This window comes from Haplochromis burtoni, unplaced genomic scaffold, assembly GCF_018398535.1.
Source record: "Haplochromis burtoni strain Fernald_Lab_line unplaced genomic scaffold, NCSU_Asbu1 Contig_499, whole genome shotgun sequence".
NCBI classification, from domain to species: Eukaryota; Metazoa; Chordata; class Actinopteri; order Cichliformes; family Cichlidae; genus Haplochromis; species Haplochromis burtoni.
Window position 1 is genome coordinate 122,553 of NW_024582860.1, and position 21,768 is coordinate 144,320.

Genomic DNA, 21,768 nt, shown 5'->3' on the forward strand with positions numbered 1-21,768 from the left:
CTGTATTGTAGAGGGAGTTGTCTTGCAGTCAGAGCTGAGGGCTTAACGACCCATTATCTTTAGTGCTGGATGGATGCTAGCTTTAGCTGGGTTAATTTGGGGGAAAACGAAGGTATGTCATAAAATTAATTCTTCTTATTACAGGTAAATATCATACATGTAAGAGATACGTGGCTATACCCATAGCACCTGCTTGTTTTGGATGTTCTTGAAGATGTGTTGGTCGCTCTGTGATACAGTTTTGACAGCTGCCGTACACAGGACGGTGCGATGCAACAATCAGCAGAGCCGCTAACGTCACGGCTGCTGGCTAAAGAGCCAAGAACTCCGGAATAGCTACATTATTCGTTAAAAAACGCTCATAAAGTCAGTCGGTAATGCGTATCTCCGGAGAATATGGCATTTATTTGGACATTTTTTTTAAAGTTACCGAAGCTGCTGGGTTGTTTCTTTTTCGGTCAAGCTAGCCACAACTATAAACACGCTAACGGAGATGAACTTTCAAAATATATCTAACTCGTTCGTGCGATGTAAAGTATATGTATTTTAAGTAAAGCCCAGTTCCGAGGAGGGGAATAGCCACATTACAGAGTTACCACTTGCAATTTATATATTTCTTTTATCTCAGTATGAAACCTAGATGTCTCTGCATTTGAATTTCCATAAAACACTTGAAACGAAATTTTAAATGTAAACATACAAATTGCATTTGAGTGTAATTTAAGCGTTTAATACTGACTGAATACAGCAAGCATCCAAATTGGATATTTTATCTTCAGTTTATTTGCGATTCGGATTATGGATGTTCTTTTACTGCAATATAAATGTGGGTGCATTTATTTTGAAAACACAATTTGTCGCCGGAAATGGGATGTGTGTTGCTGCCTAAAGACTTCACGCAGTTCTGTCAGATACCTAGCTAGCTAGCTGTCTGTATGGCTAGTGTCCGTTTTGTTTTGGTAATGCCCTAGCGTGTCAAACTCGCTTGGGCGAAGTTTATGGTTCAGGTGCGGGTTTTTTGTTGGGTTTTTTTTAAACTGTTAGTGTATCTGCGTTTGTTGACAAAAGTGAATGCGGCATTGCCAGCTAATTCTTCTTTGCTAACCCATCAGACTTTGTATTTTTCAGCAGAAGCCCAGTTTAAAAGTGGCAGAGCGATGCAGTGAATATGCTATGAAAGACTCCGAAGAAGATTTGGGGCTTCGTTCGGGTTATCCCGGGGCACTTCCAGCCACCTGGAGGATTGAGAAAGAACCCCAGAGGAGACCTTTCTGATTCCTAACTTCTTCAACCAGACTTGGTGTTGTATCTGGAAGTGTGGACGATATGGCCAGTCCACAGGAGACGGATCTGTGCTATGCGTGGGAAAAGTATATGGACTGTAGACTGCAAGGAGCCGATCTCCAGGTATGGCGCTTCTGGCAGGAGTGTAACGTCAGAGATCATTCTTTGGGTGGTGGTGCTGCTTACTTTTTACAGGAGCAGGTCCTTAAAAAAGATGATGTCATTGTACTTGGGAAAAGGTCTGAAGACAGCCATGTATCTTGTTTATTCTGATAGAGACAAATTATTTGTTTTCAATCACGATACAGTTGCAAAACCGGTTCTCTCCAGGATTTCATTCAAAGGGCTGAGTCGATACGAAGTTAGTGTGCTTTCTACGCTTGAATAGCAAGAGTTTGTTCTGTGACAGGTGCTATATGAACGCTTTTAACCTAGATAAACTCATGAATAAGGTAATCTTATCCAGAAATACTTTGCTTCTCATTTTTGCCCTCGCTGTGCTGAGGTCAGTGTTCACTAACACGTTTAGGCAAAATGCTCCAGTATGAATTTTGTGCAGAATTATACATGTGCATATGAAACGTGGGTAAGGGGAAGAGTCACTGACTATCAAAGAAAATGACTTCCAATGTGTTTTTGCATATACCTTAAACCCTCTGGTTTACCTTGGCGGTCCCCAGATATCACTTAAGTGGCCAGAAATCTGGCTGGTGCACACCAGAGGCCTGCGTAGACCCAGCATTAAGTCACTGCACAGAGGTGGAGGCAGGTGTAAACCACAGATTATTCACTGTTGGCGCTGCATAAAGGTGCTTTGCTTTCTATCTCATTGTATCCTGTGCATATGTGGTAGCGGTTCTGAAAACTGTCAGATCTCTGCAGCTCTTTCATCCCCCTCTTTCTGTCAGGGAATGAATGGCATCCAGATCACGAGACTTGGATTAGGTTCAGACTGCGGATCTAAGAGTACACACTCGCGCGCACACAGAGGCACACTCACTCATAATGTACCCCATTACTTTTGATTAATCATGTGTGATTTGTCCTTTTAAAGACAGACCTACTATCATTTTTAAAGCTAATTAGTGTTTAGAAAGCCTTGAGGGTTTATTCTCTCTTGGAAATAATGACTTCCTTCCTCCATAGTCATCATGTCTTTGCTGGTGTAGAATGCTTCATTGCTTTGTTAATCACATTAGTCTGCATTATGATATCAGCAGGAGGAATGGTGCTGGCTTTTTCTCAGTTGCTGCAACACTTGGAGTGTGCCAGACAGGCTCAGCCTTTCTATTACTGGTAACTTTTGTCACTTGTGACGAATCTCATGGGACAACTGTGTGCGCTCCTCCACCTGTCAGCTTCCCAGTGATCAAAGCGCCATGCAAGTCTGTGTGTAGAGAGATGGTTAGGTGAGCACAGCTGTCCTGTCCTGTGTTATGATCCTGTAGCTTGCCCTCCTGATTGAGCCTGCAGCACACAGATGCAGCTCATTCCGCCAACCCCGTCAGTGCAAGAGCGTCTACTTTCCATCCTTTTCACCCAAAGTGACATCTTCTCTTCATGGCAGTCAGACTACAGGTAAACACAACAAAGCGATCATGGGAAATGTCCAACCGCTGACAGAAGCAAGCCTCTGTTGTGCTGCTCTGCATCCATTTCTGTGATCACACCTAGAGAAGAGGGGAGGGAAAACACAGCTTCTCCTGCTGCAATCAATAAGAGAGCACAAAAAAAGGTGTGAAATATACCGGTGTTGCAGCAGCTCCTCACTTTTATCATCTTTTATTCATGCCTCTCTCTGCTTTTCTTCTTAAGGTGTTTCAGGACTAATTTCACACCCTGTATTTCCATCATTTGTTCACAGCGCAATCACCGTGGTCATTAACATAAGTGCTGGGTGGGCTAACCCTGACCGATGTGTTCCTCTTTCTGTTTCCTCTTGTGGCTCGATCGTCACTCTCTTCTGAGAAAGCAGACAATGCGAGGTTGTTTATGCTCCACGTAATCACAGATTTTTATGAAGCTGCAAAGACAAAAGACATACAATTTCTCTATGATTTATATTATTTATTTATTTATTTTAAATGCCACAAGGACGACTTTGTCAGACCTTAGATGTGGCCACTGAAATTTGCATACTTATCACTGGTAACTTGAGCGTTCTTAATGTGGGTGTTAGCTTTTAGTGTCTCAGAGTTATGCACTCAACAAATGTCTTGCTTCTTTGTAGGATTTAGCCTCACAGTGGAACTGTGACCTGTCCAGGGTGCACCCCATCTCAAACCCTATGACAGCTGAGATAGGCAGTTACTAAAAAAAAATCAAAACTGGTTAGAGTAGAATGTTTGGATTGATACTGCTGCCTCTTTTTGCCCCTTGTCACTTAGTTTCTCCTAGTTTGCACATTATATTACCATTTAGATGACAGCAATATGGCATAACCACAGCCACTTCTTGTGCTGAATTGGTGGTATTTACCAAGGGCGTGCGCATGTATCATAGCTTCAGTATAACAGGATTACTGACATTAAGCTTTTCTATGCATTCATTCTAATGGAGCCAAAGCTACTGAATTAGTGTGATCTGCTACAAAGAGGATATTTCGAAGGATCCGAAAGGATACTTTTCATTCAGTCCAGTCTCTCTGAATCTTGATGAGCAGAGTCCATTTAGCAGAATGGCTGCCTGGCGAGGAGCCAGGCAAGAAAACAGGTTGCCTGTTGATAGTTAAGTTTCATTATGAGCTAACAGGATGTTTCAAAACACCAAAGTGAGGTGTTTGTAGCACTTCTCTTTTTCTTGCTTTTTGGCACAAAGGGGGTTCAGCTAAGTGATCTCTTTGCTTGCTCTGTATGACTCCTGAACTACTTAAAATTCCATTAACTGAACCAGTTGGTCTTGAATTCATGTAAGGTCCGCTTGGCTTTAGCTTTTTTGCATAAATGTGGATAACCAGTCTTTTCCTGCACGGTGGATGAACACATCTTGTGAGTTATGGTTTTGGCAGTTTACAAATTATGGGCTGTAGTGTTAATTACACTGTCTGTGCAGTGTCAATTAATATGTGACAGCAGATACTTTTGTTTAAAGCTGATAAAATGGTATGTTTGTTTTGTTTTAATTGTTTTTATTAATTATTTGTTTTAAATAAGGACAGCCACACATTCCACCCACATCACTTGTTATTACTTCTCCGAGTTCTGTTCTGTGCATCTCATTCATGCTGTGGTAAAGCACTGAATCCTTGTCTAAAGAAGATTAAACTTGTCGAGCAAAGCATGAGGCAAAAATGTGGTGAATACTAAAAGGAGAGTAAAGATGGCAGTGCTGCTTTACTTTCATCCCCAGTGTTTGTTATTTGGCTTGTCAGGACTGAACAGTGAGGGGAAAAAACTGTGCCATCCTCGTATTTTTAGAATATTTTGGTTAAAGGCTGTGCTGTCAATGTTATTTCTGTGATTGTATTAACTGAGACCTTATGCTGTGCTGTTTGTCTTGCAAACAATTGAACCCATAGCAGTACAGGAAATGTAATTGTAGCAGTAAAAATGGAAAAATAATTAATTATAGTGTTTTCTTTTCATTTTAGGGTGAAGTTCTTTCTTGTGTTCAGTTCTTTCTTACCATAATTTAGATTAGTGATTTTGAAATTTATGTGAGTAACTGAAAAATGACAACCACTAAGTTTATGCTGGAGAGTTCTCGATCTTTATGCTTTCAGTGTTAGTAATTCCTAACCTCGGGTGGTGGGGGAACTTCTCGGAGGTTGTCCTGTCATACCTAATGTGTCAGAATCACGTGGACCAATAAGATGTAATGCATTTAGAGACCACTTCAAGGTCTTTTCTTTTTTCTTGTTTTAGACTTATCCCACAAATAAATCAGATCACTGAGGTCCAGTGAATTAATTTATTAGGCAGAGGTGGACTTCAGTCAAGATGTAGACGCATCTTCAGCGTCACTGATGGAAGTAGGACACTCCAGAGCTTTTTTGCAAGCCCATCAAAACAGACCGGTAACAGTAATATTACATTTAGAGAAACGCCTAAAAACTTGATTTTACTTTTTCATAGGCCCTTTATTTGTTATGCCTTGTTAATACTGAATTGGATGTCTTTTTACCTTCAGAACTACCTTTTATTTTTTGTGTAACTTGCTGAGATTTAAGTCCATATCAACGTGGTGGCATCACGTAGCTGCTGTAGGTTTGCACATGCATGATGCAAATCTCCCGTTCCACTATGGAGGCCATTTGACTTCAAAGAACCTATTGTGAAGAAACCAGTTTTAGGTGATTTGAGCTTTGTGACATGGCACGTTATCTTTCTGGAAACAGCCATCAGAAGATGGGTAAACTGTGGTGAAAAAGATCAGCAGCAACACTGCGGTGTTTAAAAGATGGCTAGTTGACACTAACGGACTGACCACATGTAGCTGTCGATACAAGACAGGATGGATTTGTGCTCTGTTTATGCCAAATTTTAACACTACCATGCAAAAGCAGAAATCGACACTCATCAGCTGGGACACTGTTTTTCAAATTTTGATGAGTCTGTGGGATTTTATAACCTCAGTTTCCCATTCTTAGCTGACAGGAATGGCAGTGTGGTCTTCTGCTGTTTTAGCCCGTCTGCAGCTAGATTTGATGTGCTGTGCATTAAGAGATGCTCTTCTGCATACTTCAGTTGTAAGGAATGGTTATTTGAGTAGCTGTTGCCTTTCTGTCAGCTCAAAGCAGTCTGGGAGTTTTCCTCTGACTTCAGGAATCAACGAGGCATTTTTTGCAAAGAGAATTGCTGCTCACTGGATATTTTCTGTTTTTGTGGTTGTGTGGTAAAATCTCGGTAGCTCAGCAGTTTCTGAAATATTTAAATGGGCATGTCTAGCACAGACACTCATGTTGTGATCAAAGTAACTGAAATCTCCTTTCTTCCCCATTCTGATGCCCAGTTTAATCTCCAGCAGCTCATCTTCACCACATCTGCATGCCTGAATTCATTGAGCTGATGACGTGATTGGAGGATTTACTTTAATGAGCAGTTGAACAAGTTTATCTAACAAAATGCTTTTTCCAGTGCACCATTTCTGTCCTTCAGTGCTGAATAAACAATAGAAGTTTTAGGATTACTCATTTCTAACATCTGTCAACACAGTAGATAAATCATTTGATCCTCAGTGATTTGCCGATACTTCACTGTTTAGTGATTCACCACTGAATTTTAATTCAAGTGCTACAGATCATGCCGGATCTGATCATGCTGTCTTGTGATCATCACACTTTGACAGGCTGCTGTTGGCATTGTTTATCATCGCAATTTTAGTGAAGTTGCTTTGTTGGGCTTGCTGACTGACCATACACTTGTTTCACATCTGCTTTCATTGTTCTGCCCTTTAGCTTCAGCCTGACTCCTGCTCGCTCTGGTCTCCGGGGCTGTTCCAAACCACTGGCTGAATGGATGAATTATTCATCTCTCTGGTTTGGGGTTGAGTCAGATCCCAGCCATTGCTATGCCTCAGCTTTTTCCACCCGGTGGCTTGTTATTAAGTCAGATTCCTCCTCAAAAAACACAGTGTCTCAGGCCACAGGGGAAGAGAAAGGCCAGAGCAGGTTGCTTGGTTTGTAATTTTGACTTAACACCAGCTTGCGTGCTATTTCCCTGTAATGAAAACAATGAAGCAGACAGTAACACATTTTCATTTCCTGCACAGTGGCTATGCTCAAACAAAGGTCACTGTTTGTGACAGCGAAGATCTGAGAGTAGCAAAAACACCGACATGCTACCTTTTTTTTTTTTTTTTTTTTTAAATTGTGGCTACCTGATATTTTGCCTGTGTCTCATTGGACGGGGTTGGGGGAGCATTTTATTATGTTATTTATGATCTTGTGTGAAAGGATTCTGCTCTCTGACTCATAGCGGAAATGTGTAACGTTAGGGGCTTCTCATGATGCTCATCACCCAAATGTCAAATTAAATCAGCTGAGATCTCAAACTAAAAAAAAAAACAAGATTGCATAACTAACGCTACACGTCCTCTCTCATGAGGACAGGATCACATCGCTTTCCGCGCCTCTGTCAAGTTGTAGACTGCCCAATTATCCAAGCAGAGCTTGAGAGGAAAAGTCTGTACAAGCATGGGTGACTCACCCATCACACTCCCATGACTAGGTCTCCCATGATCACCAATTGGATAAAGACACAAGTCACAGCAACTGTATCAAAGCAATTATGGAAAGTCAGAGTCTCAGCTGGAATCATGTATACCTCCCATGTAGTAGAGAAGGGAAGTCTGATTTGAATCTGTTATTTTTACTTAAATGTGTGTTACTTTAAGCAAATTAATCTTACACGTGTGCAGTGGCAGTCCACGAGAGAAGATGAAAGGAAAGGTCGACATAACCAAAGTTACCTGTGGTTAAATTATGTTAATGTATTCTACTGTCGCAAGCTATAAAACAGAAAGTAACACCTTAAATAAGCGATAGTAATGGAAATCTGTAGCGGCAAGTGTCAACCGACCTGGATAGCCTGCCCACGTCTACATGACAAATGAGCGAATAAAGAAGTCGGTGCAGAGGAAAGGTCAGAACTTTCCTTTTGTTTACAGAGATGTGTTCAGTGAGCTTTGTGAACTGCTGATTTCCCTTCTAAGCTGCATTAATCGCTATTGGCAGTCTCTCCATTATCAAATCACGCTGGCTGCTTGGTGCTGAGTGCATTGTAATATTGGATTAGAGCCTCGGAGGAAAAAACAAACCTTTGCTGGGAAATTGCATGTTATCTCGAACCATTCAGTTTCCCTTTCCCATATGAGGAATACAACCAGAACACAGGTACACAAGATAACACGAGGACAAACACAGTCATTTTAGATCCTCATTTCGGAAGATTAATTTAATAGACGGCGTGCACAGCTCCAGCATTGCTTCAGGGCTTATTTATCAAACTAATAACAGTTTTTGCGAGCTTGAAGCTTTGATCTCCTGCCAGTCACCTCCTCTGTTTATCTTTGCTCTCATCTGTTGCTGCATTTATTTCTTTCACCTTTACGCTCTTGTCCACTCTCATGTTTTTCCCCCCCTTGTCCTTTCCTGTCTCTCTCATGCTCCATGCATTTCTTTTTCTTCCCTTTCCCGTCTGCTCTGTATGATGTTGTCCAGCCCCCTGATGTGCAGTGACCCCTCCCCCATCCACCCATCACATCAGTGCTTAGGTGGGTTGTTGCCTCAGGTGTTGAAGTATCACCCTCCCTGACCCTCCCTGACCCTGGTGAGTGTGGTCAACTTTGCACCTTCATCATCTGGTACCTCACAGTATAAGACACCTGCCTTAAATGTCTACATGCTTTTGACCATATGACACACATGTAAAATCTGTTTCATACCATACATAAGCTAACAGAGTAAATAACCTCCTTTTGACAGTTATGACACAGGAAGGAAGTTGACTTCTCGCCTAAATGTAGGGTAGCAGAGCAGTGATGCCAGAAAATAGCCTCAGTCCTTGTGCTAAACGTGATGCTTGGCGTCAAAAGCTGAGGTGTAATAGAACTTCAGCACCTGAATAACCGATGTGAAACTTTTCCCCCGTTGTGTTTCGATCATAGCGTGTGAGAAAATCACACTTTCACTCTAACTGTCGCCAAGTTTACTTGTTAAAGTGATGCTTTACATCACTTGGCTTTATTGTTTTGTCATGTCGTACTGTAAGTTGTGTAATGATAAAAGACTGTTTTGCAATGAATCTGTTCAAGGTGCTTGACATAATCTTTTATCCAAAGATAAAGATCTTTTCAAACTATCGTTGTTTTGATGGGGTTGGGGGATTTAAGGGCTAATACTGGGCTCGTGACAAAAATGAAGACAAATCAAAAACAAGTGTGCTTATTTTCTGCCTTTTCTTTCCAAAATGCGCAGTTTTTCCTTCAGGTCTATGTTGATTCTGTTTCTTTCCACATAAAATCTTAAAATTTAATTTTAATTTAATTTCTTCAGTGTTTTAATGAAATAACAGGAAGCTTTTGCCAGTAATGTTTACTTTCATGCTTGTGCCATGTGCATGCACTATACAAACAAATATGGACCCACTTTTGAAAACATTGCTGCTGCAGGTGTTGTAGTCCAAACCTCCACAGGATATATTGACATGTACTTTAAAAAATTTACTTGAATCAATATATTCCATGCATGTGATTTATCTTTTATTTGAAGGATTTAAATGCATCTTTATATTATTTTTAATGGACCAGCTGTGGGGATTGTCATTTAATAACCATACCTTCCAAAAAGCAGTGTAGGGATCACCCTAAGCTTGTAGATCTTGTTGTGTAATGTAGTATGTGGTGTCTGTTCTTTGGCTTTGTGACCCAGACACTCGGGGCAGCCGCATCAGTCAGGGATCAGTGTTGCCCGAATGAATCCAGTCAGCGGTATCAGATTAGCGGAGGCGTAAAGCTAGCTCCTGTGTAGCATAGGAGACAGCAGTATGCTGGCTTAGTGGTTCACCCGTCTGTTGGCAAGGTATTAACACACTATCCTAGAAAAGTAATGCAGTTAAAAGTGGTCAGATGGCATGTCTTACCGGTAAGAAAGTTCCTGTTGCCTTCCAACTCTAATGACAGATTTGTGCTTGGCGGTCAGGCTCTGACCGCTGCACTGTGACAAAACAGATTCATCATTATATGGTCTTTGTTTCCCTACACTGATAGATGCCTCAGTACTATTAAGCTTACTACTTTTATTGCTAATATTGTTAATTGTGAACTTTCATAGTGCTCTCCAGTAGGGCAGACTTTTTGTTCAAAGTGTTAATTTTTCACTTTGCTAATAAGTTTATGGAGTTGGGGCAAAGATTATATTAGAAAGATGCTAAAAGAAAATGTGGTTATTTTCATCAAAATGGCATCAGAAATATTATAACTACAGGACTTGTAATTTTGGTAACTTATTTTTCTCTTTGAATGTGTTTTAAATCGGTGCTTTTATAGTAGGAGGTTAGAGAGGAGAGAGAAAATATACTGGCTCCCAGCACTTTATCTGACCTGAAAAATCTATATTGGAGCAATACGCTCACATAATGACATTGGAGGCTTTTACATCACTATTGAATGGACTCTGCTACCATTTCGAATGATTGTAAAACCTAAAAATGTTACAGTAGCTGTCACTTTAAAAGAAAATGCTTTCAGGTCCTCTTTGTTTTAGCACATGTACATAATAACCTGGGTTTAATTTATGTTGCTACTCTTGTGTCTCATTTGTGTGTCTCTGTGTGTGTTATCAGGTCAGCCTTCAGAGTCTGGAGAATTTCCTTTGTCTCTTCCACTACGTGCAGCACCACTGCAAGCACAGCAGCAAAGATGCACTGAAATTCTGGTAAGGTCTCATCACTCTGTCAGTGTCTTAACACCTCATTATAAGACATTTGTGTCACTTTGCCGGGATAAAGCCTATGCATGAAATGAGCTTTCGAAAATCTGGTGCAACAGTGGAATCATAAAGACATATTTATTAGCATTATTGTAGGCTAATAATACAATCACTATAGTTGTGTCTCAAACTATGTTGTCAAAATCAATCAATCAAATTTAAGAGAATAAACGAGGCCACATGCAACTTAATGTATATATTCAATTCAGTTCAGTTTTATTAATATAGCGCCCAATCCCAACAGCGGTCACCACAAGGCGCTTTATATTTTAACGTAAAGGCCCTACAATAATACAATGGAACCAGTGTGTCATAGATTGGATGCAGTGCCTGCAAACATGCAGGAAGTGCAGTTATTTTAGTCCTCTTTTTCTCTGTTTTGGCAAAAGAACGGCAGAAATGACACATTTATATCCTTTTATGTCCTGCCTCTATAGTAGAGGTTTGAGGAATTATGTAATCATGGTGCATTAGCGTTTGGAGTACCTTACTGCATAGATTTACATACTGATGAGGAAAATTGTGGGACTTTAGGAACCTCGAGTACCTCTTGTTTGTATTCTGTTGAGTGTGGGTAAGTCGGTCTCTCACACACACACACACACACACACACACGCAGTCTGCCTAGAATTAAGTGGATGCATTAGCATTTGCAATCCACATGTTCCTTCAGCTGAAAAATCATTGTTAAAATACCAAAAATAATGTCCTTGTGTAAAGACGAGCTTGAGGCGTTTTGATGTTTTGCTCTGTGAGATCAATTACTGAACACTAATTTGCTTAATTAACAGAGCTTTTTTTATGTGAAAATGAAGCAGTTGGCTAACAGATGTTGTAGAAACAAGACCTCATGCTGTAGAGCTTCTTACATTGGACTAGGTTGTAGATTTTTACTTGTGTGCTGTTACTGTGGTTTGTTTTAAACCATCAGACGCTTACACGTTTATAAGTAATATTGTTAGAGGAGCATGATCACAGATTAAAGTAATACCTATACTGCCTACATGCTTACATGTGAACAAAGAGTTGTGCCAAATCTTTAAAAAAAAACAAAAAAAAACATGTTTGTTGGGATTATTTGAAGAGGCAACATCCAGTATACATATAGTTTAAAAAAGAAATTCAAGGAAAACACTTGGACTGCATTTTGAAATAAACTCCTTTTACTTGAAATTGTTTGAGCAAACGTGAGTAGAAGTGTTGTTTCTTTTTTTTGTTGCAAAACTAGAACTGAGAGAGGAATTGAAAAATTTGACTGTAAGCCTTTACAAAGTTCTGAAATGATACAGGAAGATTAGTGACCATAGTACCGCTAATCCTCCAATCACAGTGACAATGTTCACGGTCTAAATATGAAAAAGATGTCACAGGAGTATCGGTGATGGTCTGGATTTCTGTGACTTGGATAGTGATCAGACAGACAAGATTACAGTGTCAGTCTGTATTGATAATGGTCAAGAAATGAATGTATTCTAGCTGCGTGGTTAACCTAAGATATATAGGTGCTCCTTTAGGTCAATGAAAACATTTCAACTTCTATTAAAACTAATTTACTAAACTAGAGTGCATTGGAGTTCCCTGATTTCTATGGGTATACCCTGCTTAAAAAAAAAATTAAAGGAGCTCTTTTAAAAACACATCAGATCTCAAAAAGAAATCATGCTGGATATCTATATTGATATGGACTGGGTAACCACCAAACTGGTCGTGCACCTGTTCTCATCTGTGAAAAGCACAGGGCTCCAGTGGTGGACCTGCCAATTCTGGTTTTCTACAGCAAATGCTAATCTGCTCCACGGTGACAGGCAGTGAGCACAGGGCCCTCTAGAGGACATCACGCCCTCAGACCATCCCCAGTGAGTCATTTGTAGCTCTGGCAGTGCTCATCTTGTTCTTCTTTGAACAAAGGAGCAGATATCGGTCCTGTTGATTAGTTAAGGACCTTTTACAGCAATTTCCAGCTCTCCTTGACTAACTGTCTGTTTCCTGGAATCTCCTCCATGTTCTTGAGACTGTGCTGGGAGAGACAGGAAACCTCCTAGCAATGGCGCATGTCCCCGCCTTCCTGGAGGAGTTGAACTACCTGTGCAACTCTGTAGGGTCCCTGTATCCCCTCGTGCTACCAGTAGTGACTCTGACCCTAGCCAAATGCAAACCTAGTGAAAAAAACAGTGAAAAATGTCCGTGTCTTCCACGTGTAAAACTATTCCTGTTTTGGGGCTTGTCTCACTGTTGCCCCTCTAGTGCACCTGTTGTTAATTTGATTAACACCAAAGTAGAAACTGATTAACAACCTTGTCTACTACTGAACTGATCAGATCAATATCCCAGAAGATTAATTGACTTCATGCTGTACTCTGATTAAAATGTGGTGCTCTTTTTTTTTTTTTTTTGTTCACGTTAAATTGAATCAGGTTGAATTTCAGGAAGCGCTTCGGTACTATTACCAAAAATTATTTGTTCAGTCAGAAGGAGTCCAGCGTGTTTTAGACAGGCTAGCATACTCCTGTTAGTGAAGTGGCCACATCACTAAGTGCTGTTGAGACGACACCACGAATGCCTGTGGTGCTGGATGACAAGGTGACTCCTAGTCTTCTGAAAAGGGAACACAATGATAACAATGATAAAATCACAGAGCTTCTAAACAAGATAAAAATGGAAGACCTTACTATGTTACCTGATCCAGTAGAATGCCTATGGAGAATACAAACGAGAACGATTGCGCAAAACAACCCTCACAAAAAAAACAGTGCCTTAAAGATAGCGGGGCATCTGTTCAAAAATCTGTGCAATGCTTAGACCCTCCTCACCGAAGAGGATTTAATGTGCCATTAAAAATCCAGAAAACTGGACAATAGAGTAATGAAGTGTGTAATACTACTCTGGATGTACTGACTTCTGTTGTTTTCTGTGTAAATCTTTGTCAAACATATAAGCCCGGAGTCCACTGTCCCGGTTGTTGTTTACAAGCAGCCATGAAAACTCACTTAAGTCTTAATTGACAGATTTAAATTCATTACACATTTTTTTTTTGCATTAAATTTGCATTAATTATCTAATCTCATGTTGTTTGTAGTAGAACCAGAACTACAGATGCAGGAGATAAACAGTGCTGACAGTCTGTTAACAGTGCATGCCACACAGGAATCCTTTCAATGACACTGAGGTTTTTATTCATAGATGAGGGGAGCTGTATTTGAATATTATCCAATGCATGACTCAAATGACAAAGCTGAACAAAGCATCCACTATAATGATAACTGGGTTTGAGTGAAGAACGTCACAGTTTTTGGCCTGGGGGTAAACCTAAAATTTGACATCTGGAGTGGGAAGCTTTCATGGAAATCGTTTTGAAGTACTGAATTTCGATTTAAGGTCTCGTGGTAGCAGGACAAAGCAGGTGAATCGGATCAGATATTGACGACAAAGAACTTTCTGAGCTGTCGCTAAACTCTCTTAAACATGGTGGCTGTAAACTGATGGTGTATTTGCAGAGCTGTCACATTGATCATGGTGATGATTTTGAGCTGTTAGCATTTTTGATCTCTAATAACAGTGGAAGAAAATGGTGCATGCAGTTTTTTCAAGAATTTGTTAGACCAACTGTCATAAAAAAGAAATATTTTAGCAACCTGCCAAACACTTGTTTAAAGCTTCAAATTTACATTGTTTATTAGGCAAATAATAAAGCAAATTCACATTTTTATACCCAAATTTGAGTCGGGCACTGGATTTCTCAGAAATTAATCAAGCATAAAATTCAGCCAGTAAAAGAAAATGTTCTGTCGAGATTAATGTGTCTAGCTAATATTAGGGGTGGGGGAAAAAATCGATACTGTGTAGTATCGTGATATTTTGTTTGCTAATAATGTATCGATACAGGGACAGCAGAAATCGATATTTTGTTACAAAAAAGTTTTTGTGCTCTGACTTCAGAGCATGTTGATCCTTTTTCTGAGCAAGAATCCTGACATTCCTTCACTGTCCAAATGTGTTTAACTTTTTTTTTGGCAGCAATAAACATGACAGTTTACTTATTTTAATTTAAGACATGTTTTATTTTAATTAAGTTTAAAACTTTTTTATTTAATGTAAAATTATATTTTGTTTTAATTTACTTTCAAATTCTTCAGTTGCTGAAGGGGCTGCATAGTTTTCATAAATTGCATAGTTCAGAATAGCTATAATTGTACCAGATGGTTGCATTCAGTTAAGTTGGACTAGACTGTAATACAAACCGTTCAGTTTGTCAACAATAAAACTGACTGAAATGAGAGAAAGACTGAGTGTGAGACTTTGATATTAGATAAAATGAATATTGATAAAGTTTACCTTTATGTACAGAATCTGAATATCGCAAAATATTTTTAAAAATTGCAATAATATCGTATCGTGCATTAAGTATTGTGATAATATCGTATCGTGGGATGTATGGTGATTCCCACCTCTATCAAACATCCCAAATTTGTTTTGTTTTGTTTTAAACGGTCAATTTGAAAATTCAAGGATTAAAAACAGTAATTAATAGTAATACACAACCAGAAACATAACAAAATGATATTGTCAGTACTGTTTTACCAGTACTGTACCTTTAATTTAGGGGAACTGTGGCGTAAACCTTACACTGGGTGGTGGTGTAGTATTTTTCTGAAACACTGTACACCAATTTATCTACTTCTTTTAAAAAATATTCTGTGCTTTGAACTTTGTTCAAATATTAAGGGAAATGAAAAATGCTGTACACACACTACTAATTACAGTAAGACGTGTTTGAAAAATGTGAGATCCAAAGGTTGTTTGGCAAATTGAGTGGCTTGAATTAGGTAACTGTGAAACAATTTTTGGCAAATTCAGCAAATTTAGTCAACGAGCTGATATATTTAGTCATGTACCAAAGGTTCAATTTGAGATTTATAAAAATTTAGATTTGTTGCAACTGCATTATGCAAGCCAAATTTCATGCAGCCAGTTATGAGATAAAAATGCTTTCAGGTTGTGGTGCCACCTATTAGTGAAGCACAATTTGCTTTATTACATCAGACTTCTGGAAGTCTCTAGAATTTCAGGTTGAAATCCCAACGTGTTTACAAGTTATTGAAAGCGTTTGAAAATTAAAGGAAGGGAAAATAAAAGCAGCTCAATGTGGGCAACCTCAAATGTTCAGAGTCAAAATGGTAGCGAAGGCTTCTTGAGAAAGGTTAAGCGTCCTCAGAGACAGTTAGAAAGCTTCTGTAAGCAGAGGCAGATCTATACAAAGGCAAAATTTTAGACCTGGCTCACAAAACCAGGTGTTGCAGCTGGATTTTCTAAAATGTGCCGCTCTCTTTTCTATTTTCTTTAGCCTGTTCACTTCATCTACTTTCTTCTTGTGACCTTATCTTTTTCTGAGTCTAGCCGGCAGTGAATATCTGCAGCCCACTCCTCTTTCCGACAGTGCTATTTTTTTGTTTTTTAATATTTATTTATTGTGTAAACCTCATGGCCTTAATTAAAGCCAATATTGGAACTGCAATAAATTAAAAAATAAACATGTTTTTTACACTTAATATCTTACGGAAATGGTGTTTACTGATTGGAAAAGTATAATTAGAAATAGTTGGGGAAAAATTTAATTAAAATTTGCATTTCAAATTCATCACCGTGCAAGGTTAATTTGTAAAGATGAAAGCAGCAAAAAGTTTGAGAAATATCTTTTTTTTTTGTGTGTGTAAAGTTTCCCTTATGGCACCTTCTCTGCGTATCCTCTGCAGGGCTCTGTGTGCATTAAAGAAAAACTCTCAGCTGTTGTAGTGGAGGATACAAAGGCAGTTACAATGAATGATGGTTGAGGTCTCGTACGGGGCACTGGAGGCTGATCAGCTCAGAGGGCCACTCCCATCGCCATGTGACATCACATGCTTTCATGTGATACGCTGATCTGCTGCGAATCTGGAAAGCTTCCATTTGAAATTCCAATTTAATGGAATTTGTGCTGCAGAACAGAAAATTCAGTCAGTGGTCATGTGAGATGGCATGCAGATACAGCCAGCAGAGCTGCAGTCAAGCTTTCAGCACACAAAAGATGACTGGAAGGAAACTATTTGGCCCAGCAACATTTGGTAAGATAAGAAGGACTGTGCGTGTTGCAGAGGTTTGTGTCAGAAATGGGTGTTTTTTATTCTTTTAAATTAAGTACATGTTGAAGATTTTATTAACCAAGCCCTCCTGTGTGTAGATTATTGTATTGTACGCAGGTTTGGATTAGAGGTGAAATGTAAACATCCAAGTGTGAACACTGAGTTATTGGATCTGTCTGATGGAATTAATCATGTCTCAGTCCTGAGGCCGTGTCTTGAATTCGCGTTGTGCTGTGTTACAGAAATTGTTCTGAAACGGTGATTGAAGGAGGTGTGTGGTTTACAGCTTATGGTGCACGTGGTTGCGGCAGGCATGCACATACAAGCCTGGAGCCGCTCTAAATGGCTTTCTTAGTAGAAAAAGCGCAGTTTCCTGTTTGATTTGGTATCAGTATGAATCAACAGTTTCATGTTTGATCATAATGAGCGTAATTGGAGCATTGATTTGTTTTGCTCATTTATACAATGCCTTGTATAGTCTGGCTGTTTCAGGGGGGTTGGGTTTGGCGGTTTTTCATTCATCCCATGGTTTTGTGTCGTAGATCTGACGTCACCAGTGGATTGTAAAGGGAATGCAGTTTTACAAAACAAAGGCTGAACTAATGTGATTACATCCTTGTTTTGTCTCATTAGTTAGAGCTTCACAGCCATCTCAACATATTATGGCAAAAGGATTATTTGTTTGTTTGTTTTTGGAGTGTTTTTTGTCCTTTTTTAGAGGTAAGTGAGTGCTTTTGCTAAAATCAGATATTCACGTGATTCATGTGTTTTCTTTTACTTGAGAGAAATTTACTATCGTTCGTCTGAGCGAGTTAAGTTATAAACACACTAATAGCAAGGTGTATTTTTACTGTTTGTCCACTAATGCTTGTGAAGAAGGAAACCAGAGTTTTTCAGTATTATAATGCTACAATCCGAAATATTTATGAGTGTTTTGATGTGTTTGTCTTCTGTTGTAGCTCAGACATGAGTGGGGCCAGTAACACACTGGCACGGGAGTTCTTGACTGATGTGCATCAGCTCTGCAGTGCGGTAGCCCAGAGATCGGAGGCACGGGAGGAAGATGAGGAGGAAAGTCACATGGTGGCTCTGGGCGAGTACCTGGTCAGGGGACGAGGCTTCCTGCTGCTCAGTACCCTGGACTCGATCATTGACCAGGTAAGGAGAAGTCAAGTGCACCCATCCTGACTTTGATTATAGAAAAAAAAATCCATTATGTATTTAATTCCCCAAAAAGTTAACCTTTCTGTGCTGTAGTTACAGAGAACCCACAAACATTTATCATTTATGCAGCTTTGCCAACACCAGCGTATCAGATTCAAATTTCTCTTCACTTGCCGCCTCTTGCAGCATCTAATCTCTTGATCAAGGAGAAACTGCAGATAGACTTTGCAGTAGAGAGATGCAATATAGTTAAAGCACATGACAGAAATGAGAGAATGGAGATATTTAATGACCATTATGCATTTATAAGACGCGATAACATTTTAAGAGTGAACAAGATGGGATTTAGTTGAGCATGCTGTATATTTGAAAATTTCCTGGAGTTTGATGGTTGTCAGTAACTTTCTCTATGCTTTTTTTTTTTAAGTGCCTGGAGGTGACTACTGTTGTGATTTGGTGATATATAAATAACGTTGGATTGAATTGACTGCTTTTCTATGCTTCTAGAACCTTTATTCACATTAGGGGACTTCCAGGCATTATAGCCAATTCTTTTACTACCACAGAGCCAGTATTTTCTGTTTGTTCAAAGGCAATTTAGGCTCCTACAATACATCTGCTTCTGGTGTTTGCACAACTTACAAGACGGTTTTATCATAAGAGGAAACTGGCGATGCCCACACGCTGTTGATGACATGAATGATTGCTGAGAGACGGTCTTTCTGCTTCTGCTATATGCAAATTATTGATGCAAGTCTTTATAGAATATATGAGTTGCACTTAAAAATACACACACACACACACACACACACACACACACACACACACACACACACACACACACACACACACACACACACACCCATTCAGCTATCATAGTGAGGACCTTGATTGACATCATGCTTTCCCTAGCTGCTTACCCTAACCATTAAAAATGAATGCCTAACCCTGAACCTAAACATAACCTAATTGTAACCCTGACACTAAAACCACATTTTGAGCCTCAAAATGCCTTTAAATACCATCAAATTTGTGAGAACCCGTTTGTGTGTCCTCACAAGTGATGGTAAGTATAGTAGAATGCAGATTTTGGTCCTCACAAAGATAGCTAGACTGTGTGTGTGTGTGTGTGTGCATTTTTATAATAGATCATAAAAGACAATTCCTCAAAAATTCTTTGTGATGTGGTCTGAACAATATTAGTACATAGAAATAAATGAAGGCCAAAGTTTCCTACCCACTGTCTATGAGGGTAAGTTGAGGCCTTTTTTGTGGTGCTCCTGTTAAATAGGATGTGCCTCTTTTAGACACAGTTTTTGTTTCCTCTGTAAACTGGCACCAGGCTATGACAGAGTGCAGGGTTTTTTCTGCCTACACACTTGTGTACCAGTCTTCAACTTTACCTTGGAGCTCACACTGGAGCGCACTGTGTGTTTCTTATATATTGATTTGGTCTGTGAGTGTTTTTTGTGTCAAGAAAGAGTTTAGGAGATTTTTCATTTGTTTATTTGTTTATTTATGGTTGGTTTTTGCAGCTTTCACATGACTGCTGGAGCGCTTCCCCTTGATAGTTTGTGTGAGAAAAAGATTTCGGGAAAAATGACCTGTCTATATCAAGTGTTTTCTTGAAAAAAAAGAACTGTTTGTCAGTGTCCCCACTGCCTCATGTTATTCATATCTTTTAGCTAATTTAAAGTAAATTTTCTATTTTTGTCCAAGCCTTCAGTGTAAAGCATCCATGTGCAGCTGTGTGCATCAGCAGCATCCCAAGTGGAATAAAGCCTTCAGAGACACATTATGAAGAACTTAAACTTTTCAAACAAATCAGGTTTTAAATCATAGACCTAGTGTGTGAGAAAATGTATTTTGAGTAGTGTTTATTCCACACGGTTGTTATGTCCTCCCAGACTGTGTCACCTTCACTCTGTTGGTTTAGATGATTCAGATCTACTCTGTAAAATTCTCTTTAACAGTAGAAGTGTTATTAGTCTTTACATTAGCAGATTAGCAGATTAGTAGTCAACCATGTAACATCCTATTGATTTGAGGGTTTTATTAAATTATTTTTTGTTCCCTTTTAAATTTGTTAAGGTTGTGTGTTGATGTGTTAAGCGTCAGGCTTGTGTTGGCTCTTTGATTTCACCTTAATGGTTTACCTTTCAAATGATTACTACATAAAAAATGTATTACAGAAGTCATCAATAAATGGTAGTAAAAGTATTTGAAAAATTCCAGAGTAATACTAACAGAATATCTAGTGAAGATACTACTGGATATGTGACTTGCATTTACTTACTGAATGTCGGTGTGAGTCATTTCTGTCTGCAAACAGTTAACGTTGACACACCCATTGGAGATGTCCTAAAGAACAGAACCATCAAAGGTTGCGCTGGAGCACCGACGTTTTGAGCCAAGGCAAATAGGCACGTTGGCCATATCTCTTACCCTGTATTCACATTTCAATAACAAGTACACTTGAGACAAAAAAGAACCGAAAACAGTTGTGGCTATAATGTTCACTTACCCCTGGACCAGAAAAAACCTAAGAGAAGCACCAATTAGAAACACAGAAGGAGTGGGACTTCATCCTCTGCCAAGGATGCTATTATTACTCTCCTTTGGGCATTTCCACAGCAAAGGTGTTTGGTGTTGTGTTCATACTCTTCTATTATGAATCGTTAAGAAAAGAACAGCTTATTTTCTCCCTTCATTATCCAAAATGTACCTTTTGCAATAAATGGAGATGCATATTTGTAAAAAGTAGTAGCTGAATATAATACTTTGAAATGCTCAAAATGATCCTGGAATGAAATGGATTGCACTTTTTCTTTTTTTTTTAATGCAGTCTAAGTCGGCGTGCGCTATAAACTAAACATCCTGTATGTTTTTGCTAAATCAGAAAGCTGTTTAATTCACACATGAAAGAGTAGGTTTATCATTTTTAATTAACACCTGGAGGAGGAATCCCCTGGATAGACATGAGCTCCCAGAGGTCTCAGAAGTAAGTCTGTCATGTAGCTGCTACATTGCTCCTCGACGCGCTTGCATTGGAGATTAAATAACTAATTCAATAAAAGTGCATATAAAAAAATAAATGCGTTATTTCCAGCTGAAGGAAGTTTTTTAAGTTTGTTAAATTTAGATGCAAGGCAGATTATTGTGTCTGGCAATAATCTATTCATTCTAACTGTTGAAAGTAGTGGAAACCAAGTGTGGTGGGTGTGTCTTGGTGTGACATTGGAGTGTGACCACAGGGAAAAGCAAAGAGAGGCTTTCTAGGTAAACTCAGTGTGCTTTGCTGCCCTCTCAGGAGCTGACCTGTCGCGAGGAACTGCTCACTCTGCTGCTGTCTTTACTCCCATTGGTCTGGAAGATTCCTGTGCAGGAGGAAAAAGCCCCAGGTCAGTGCCCACACATGACGTGTAATGTAACATTACCTAAAAAGTTTCCTTTAAATGTGTCCAATTCATAAGTATAAAATTAGCTAACCATTATAGTTACTCTGTTTCGTGTTCTAGCGTTTACATTATTCTTAAAAAAATGATTACTATCAAGCAATCCCAAAAAGTTGATTATGGGAGAAAAGAGACCGAAGAAGTCACTTGAATGAATGACGAAACGTTTCTCCCACTGAAAGTGCTACGTTCAGATGAACACAATCAGCTTTCTGGGATTTACTTACCTGGATGATTGAGTATCAAGCAGTCTTCCAGCATCAGGTTTGGTGGGTTTATCAGTAATATGCAAGAGTCTTTACCCATTGTTCATTTCTTTATA

At 39.2% G+C, this 21,768-nt stretch overlaps 1 protein-coding gene across 1 annotated transcript in view; it reads left to right on the plus strand.

Annotated features, from left to right (window-relative positions):
* The first annotated feature begins 140 nt into the window (after positions 1 to 140).
* Positions 141 to 21,768, plus strand: part of lyst (lysosomal trafficking regulator) — a 59,567-nt gene continuing 37,939 nt past the window's right edge. Inside the window, exons 1-4 of the mRNA XM_005946836.3 lie at positions 141 to 1,407; positions 10,566 to 10,657; positions 17,787 to 17,985; positions 21,302 to 21,392. Of these exons, the coding sequence (XP_005946898.1) occupies positions 1,327 to 1,407; positions 10,566 to 10,657; positions 17,787 to 17,985; positions 21,302 to 21,392 (463 nt within the window). The 5' untranslated portion in view covers positions 141 to 1,326. The remainder of the gene's footprint in view (positions 1,408 to 10,565; positions 10,658 to 17,786; positions 17,986 to 21,301; positions 21,393 to 21,768) is intronic.